At 37.1% G+C, this 5,703-nt stretch overlaps 1 protein-coding gene across 1 annotated transcript; it reads left to right on the top strand.

The window, feature by feature from the left end:
* Positions 2,721–3,950, top strand: LOC109229395 (UPF0098 protein CPn_0877/CP_0992/CPj0877/CpB0906). Its single transcript, XM_019394817.1, has 2 exons — positions 2,721–3,212; positions 3,743–3,950. Exons 1-2 carry the CDS (start codon positions 2,781–2,783, stop codon positions 3,815–3,817), a joined length of 507 nt encoding a protein of 168 aa, XP_019250362.1. The 5' UTR covers positions 2,721–2,780; the 3' UTR covers positions 3,818–3,950.

Genomic DNA, 5,703 nt, shown 5'->3' with positions numbered 1-5,703 from the left:
GAGTCAAATGACGTCCTGCATTAAGAGACTTAGCCAGCATATCATCAATATAAACTTCCTTAGTTGTACCAATTTATTGTTCGAACATTTTATTAACGAGCCTTTGATAAGTGGCTCCGATATTCTTAAGCCAGAAAGGCATCATGTTATAGCAATAAGTGCCAAAATTTGTGATGAACGAGGTTTTTCTTAATCCTTCGATTGCATCCTAATTTGATTATACTCGAAACACACATCAAGAAAACTCATTAACTCATGCCCGGTCGTAGCATCGATTATTTGGTCAATGTTCGACAACGGGAAAGAGTCATTAGGGCATGTCTTAATCAAATCTTTATAACCTACACCCCCGAAATTTATTATTCTTTTAGGAACAATCACTATGTTAGCTAGGCGTCATAATAATTTACTTCACAAATTGAACCTATATTTATTAATCGGCTACCTCCTCTTTACCGAATATGTTCCTGATCTCGGCTACGGTTGTTTCTTTTGCTTGACAGGCGGAAAATTGGAGTCCAAACTTAACTTATGGACAACCACATCTAATGGGATACATGTCATATCAGAATGAGACCATGCAAACAAATCAAAGTTAGCTTTTAAAAACTCAATAATTTTAAGCCTGAGTTCGAGATTTAATCATGTTCCCAGGGAACTCCGTAAAAAAAGCATTTTGTTACAGTTCCTCTGCGGTAGACTTTGTATCATCTGCTTCCTCCGGTACCTTGAAAGATCTCGTCACCTTATAAAATTCCAATGACTCCCTTCCCATCATCTTCAACCGAAATAGAAGAGGACGCTGGTTCCTGTAGTCGCTATTTATTCACTCCTTCCGCCTTGCTGTTGGATAAGGTTGTTGCATCCATTTCCCTCATGAATCTCATAGGCTCGATTTTGAAAGGATCCTTAGTGTTATTGTCTTTCCCTGTTCCACTACCTGCACCACGTACCTCATTTTCATTAAAACCGAACCCCCTCTTGAAGCGATGTTACCAGTTCTTTGCATTGTTTGAGTTGCAGGCATGCTGGGAGGAACTCGAATTCCTCCATTGGAGTTATTGGAAGCAACCGAAAGCACCTGCTTCAACTCCGTCATTACCCGGTCTTATCTAAAGAGATAATTTATAATTTTTCTTTGTTGCTCTCTCAAAATTTTGACCGTTCAACAACCGTTCATCGTCCATATCATCAGGGGTTGGACTTCTCACATGCCGAGGATTCTATTCTTCGCAAATTTTATCTCCTTCGTTGCAAGTCTCACTAGTTGAATCATCACGTTGTTGTTTGTTCCAACATTGTAAGAATTGTTCACATCGTAAACTATCATATCTGATTTTTCTTTTACTAAAGAAGAGTGTCAAAATGCGTTAGCAACGAATGAATGGATCGAAGTAATAACACAATTGCCTATGCCCCACAGTGGGCGCCAAACTATTTACCCGTAAAACGGTGCAATTGAATGTAACGTGATTTATAGACTTAATTTGATTCAAGAATATAAAATAATCAAGAACAATAATAAGTTAATGAAAATAAATTTTACACAAACCTGATTGTGGGCTGAACTTCTCCAAGAGCAATAATGCAAACATTACGAAGAACAAAGTAAATAATATTATGTAGAATAAGAGCTTGTGTTGCCATTTTTTGTATACATAATGTTTCGCGCCTACAAGGAATATGAATTCTCCTATTTATAGCTCACTTTAGGGAGACAAGATTCCAAAATCAAGCCCTTCTTTAATACGAATAAAATCCCTCTTGATGGATGAATAACGACTGAGTATTAATGAAAAGATACTTTGTAACGGTTGCTCATTGAATGTTGTATTCCCCAACCGATATCTTTCCTTTAAATCTTTGTCCTCGATTTCACTATCTTTGGAACTTATCAAGTATCGGTCACATGTAGTGGCGGACGCAGGATTTTGTGCAAGCGGGTTCAATCTTAGAAGTACATAACTTTAGTGGTAAAATAGTAGTTATCAAGTGGGTTCAAATAAATAGTTATACAAAATTTACACAACTCTAACCGCAATTTATACATATACGCAGTGTTATTTTTTGATAAAGCGGGTTCAGTTGAACCCGCTTGCCACCACGTGCGTCCGCCTTTGGCATGTTCGTAACCGGTGCCAATTATTTGCTGACTCATATATTACTTGTATTTGCTTCCACGTGTCAACTCGTCGAATATCCACCTGTCATTTATTAATTTTACCCCATACAAATAGTCGGTTAGATTTACTGATTATTTTTTCAGCCGATATACATAAATTATATAATAATTATATGCAATTAAATATATATTATATATAAATTTTATATTTATTTATCTAAACTATATATATAAATTATATAATAATTATCAATGATTATACATATATATTCGTCCATTATTTTTAATTAAAGCAATTAGATAGACAGGTACTTAAGTTGATTCTTCAATACGAAAGGCGATTACTTGATGCTATTTCTACGTTTAATTCCCACCGTGAAGATATCGGGCCTTAAGACCTCCCCGCGGAGCCCTCTCCACGCATTAATATGCAGATCCGAAATAGAGGAACACAACAATTATTGAGAACGTCAAGAATTGTCCACTCAATTCCACGTACGACCCAACGTGTTAACTTCTACTGGCAACACGAACCTTTTCTAGACAAATGTCATCAACCCCTTTGCACAAATTCCTTATTTATTTCACCATCCAACAAAATTCATCTATACCAATCTAAAATCAAGAACAATAGGAATTTCTCAGTTTTTTTTCTCAAATGGCAAACGCAAGCGATGAGTTTAGGCTAGTATCGCCAAGCATAAATCATGAAGGAAAATTACCAAGAAAGTACACGGATGAAGGGCAAGGTGCTCAAAGGAGAATGTCACCACCTTTAGAATGGTATAATTTACCAGAAGGGACAAAAAGTTTGTCACTTGTGGTTCAAGATATTGATGCACCTGACCCAAATGGACCTATTGTGCCATGGGTTATTTGGGTTGTGACTAATATTCCACCAACTTTAAAAGGTTTGCCTGAAGGATTTTCTGGTAAAGGAGAGGAATTAGGTGGAGATTATGCTCATGTTAAAGAAGGGAATAATGATGAAAAAGTTCCTGGATGGCGTGGACCTAAGTTGGAAAATCATGGTCATAGATTTGAGTTTAAGCTTTTTGCTTTGGATGATGAGCTCCATCTTGGTAACAAGGTAACCTGCAATTTCTTATTTCTTAATACTCCCGTCTGTATCTGTTGTTTACGGTTTTGGCACATCAGTTATAAATTATATAATAGCAGTAAGTATAGGGTAACTTAATATCTTTAAATGAGTAATTAATAACTAAGGATAGGAAAAAATTTTGTTGATTCTTGAAATTCCACATAAATTAGGACGGGGGAGTACCAGTTTATAGGAAATGATTGTCGACTGGATCTGATTTTTGACATGTTTCAGCACTAGTACCGGACTTCGTATTATAAGTAACAGGCTCAATGGGACACAACGTTTTTCACTTTTGACACATAAATGTACATGAAAATCATTAAATCTTTAAAAAAAATACTAAGTTCATAATGAGAAAAGTGTTTTGTGTACTGGGTCTTGTGGTGAGAATAAAAGAATTGAATCAATATATTTTAAATTCTGAATTTGCCACCCCAGCAGGCGCAAGGAGATGCGCCACACACAAATTAAATAACTAAATTATTAAGTAATGTGGTTTCTTGGATGATTGGCAGGTGACAAAGGATAAATTGCTGGAAGCTGTTGAGGGTCATATTCTTGGAGAAGCTGTTTTGATTGCCATTAACTGAGATATTAGCAGTTACTAATTTCCAGATGTTCAGTATTTTCATGACTTTGTGGCATGAACTTGAACTAGCTAGTGTAATAAACAATTTGTGTTGTGCGGTTTTAATGTGAAGATGCATTTCAGTTCTGGTGTTGTCATCAGCCCCTAGTTGTGCTTCAAATAGTGCATTCATCGTACTTCTATTTCCAAAAAAAAAAAAACAGGGCAGTAAAATATAAGGATTTTTACGATATCAAATTACATTAACAGGCAACGAAACATTGACATTTGCGATACTTTCTGTGGAATCATTTAATTGGCCTTTGAAAATCAAACTGCAACTTGTATTTACGTAATCGGTTGTCTATTTGTAAATGTTTATCATAGATAGATTTAGCGGACCACGCTTGCTTGTAAAGCTCGCCGATTAGTACTATATTTTATGAAGATTATTAGGCAAAACAATATGATGCCTACGGCGGCAATGTAACAGTAAAGGAAAAAGAAAAGAAGCGAAGAAGTAAAATTAGGGCAAAATTTCAAAAACTTGATAACTACTTCTGACAGGACTATGAGTGTTGAATGAGAAAAAATCTATGGACCTAATTATAATTTATCAAATTTGCTTTAAGAAAGCTATAGGGACTAAATTGCTCACTTAACAACTTTCATCTTATTTCCCCTCCCTTGAAAGCTTCCTTAAGGAAGGAAAAGAGGAAAGCAAGTTTTCAAGGCTGAGTAGTCCTCCCAAGTAGCTCGATCAGGTGGCAGTTGGTCCTATTGTACTAGAACCTGTGCCACAACCTTGTTTCCTTTTTGGATTATGCGCCTCTGTAGGATTTTATGTGGCTGGGAACAATAAGGGCTTGACAATTCAACTATTGGGAGATGTGAGGTTGTTTATGGTAGCTCATGGCATTTCTTGAGTTGAGACATATGAAAGGTTGGGTGCAGCAATAGTTGAGGAGGAAGGGAGAGTTTATAAGCAACATTCTCAATCTTCTGTAGTATCTGATAAGGCCCGTAATACCTAGCTGAAAGCTTAGAAAATTGCCCTCCTGACATGGTGACTTATCTATATGGTTGAATCTTAACATCCACCCGGTCACCTCTTTTGAATTGTCTGTCCGACCTATGCTTGTTTGCTGGGTTCTCCATCCTCTGTTGAGCCCTCTTAAGGTGGTATTTAAGAAGTTGTATCTTGAACTCTCTCGTGAGTAAGCTTCTGTCTACTTCCTCCATGCCCGAGTCTCCAGCAGCATAAGAGAAGTGCAGGGGAGGAGGTTGACCATATAAGGCTTCATATGGTGTACACTGGACGGCAGAATGGAAGGTGGTATTGTACCATCCACCACATCCTTTGGTGGTACAGAAACACAATCTTTTATCAACAATCTTACTAAAGAACTGCTGGTTGAAATCTTCATTAGACTTCCAAGCAGCAAAGAAGCAATTCGATGCAAATTGGTGTGCAGGAGCTGGTTGTCTCTCATCTCCTCTTATTACTTCGTTATCTCTGGCATTAACCATCACCGGGATGATAAAAATCTCCCATTTGCCCTAGTTTTCCATGATAATCGGACATAATGTAGAATATGTAGAGTTTCTCTCTCAACATAGTTTATCAACAAATGTGGATATGAGGTTTCTCTCTGCAGGTCGGCGGCCGCAGAGTGAAATTTCTTTAGTAGCATCCTGTGCTGACTTAATTTTATGCTCTGTAAAAGACTACTCATCGACTAGTATTAACTATTATATTTGTAATATTCTGACCAAGCAATGGATTGTTCTTCCTCCAGCCCCTTCAGGGAGAGGAAATTGTGGTGAAACCGTTGGCTTTTTGTGTGAGCCTAAAGGAGGAAATAGTAATAATGTTGAATACGAGTATCTGGTGCTACGATTTCTTCC

The sequence above is a fragment of the Nicotiana attenuata genome, chromosome 7 (assembly GCF_001879085.1).
Source record: "Nicotiana attenuata strain UT chromosome 7, NIATTr2, whole genome shotgun sequence".
Taxonomy (NCBI): Eukaryota; Viridiplantae; Streptophyta; class Magnoliopsida; order Solanales; family Solanaceae; genus Nicotiana; species Nicotiana attenuata.
This window is presented reverse-complemented; position numbering and strand designations above follow the sequence as displayed.

Coding starts and splice junctions, on each gene's coding strand:
- LOC109229395 (XM_019394817.1), top strand. CDS start 2,781: ATGGCAAACGCAAGCGATGAGTTTAGGCTAGTATCGCCAAGCATAAAT. Junction 3,213..3,742: donor AGCTCCATCTTGGTAACAAG/GTAACCTGCAAT, acceptor GATGATTGGCAG/GTGACAAAGGATAAATTGCT.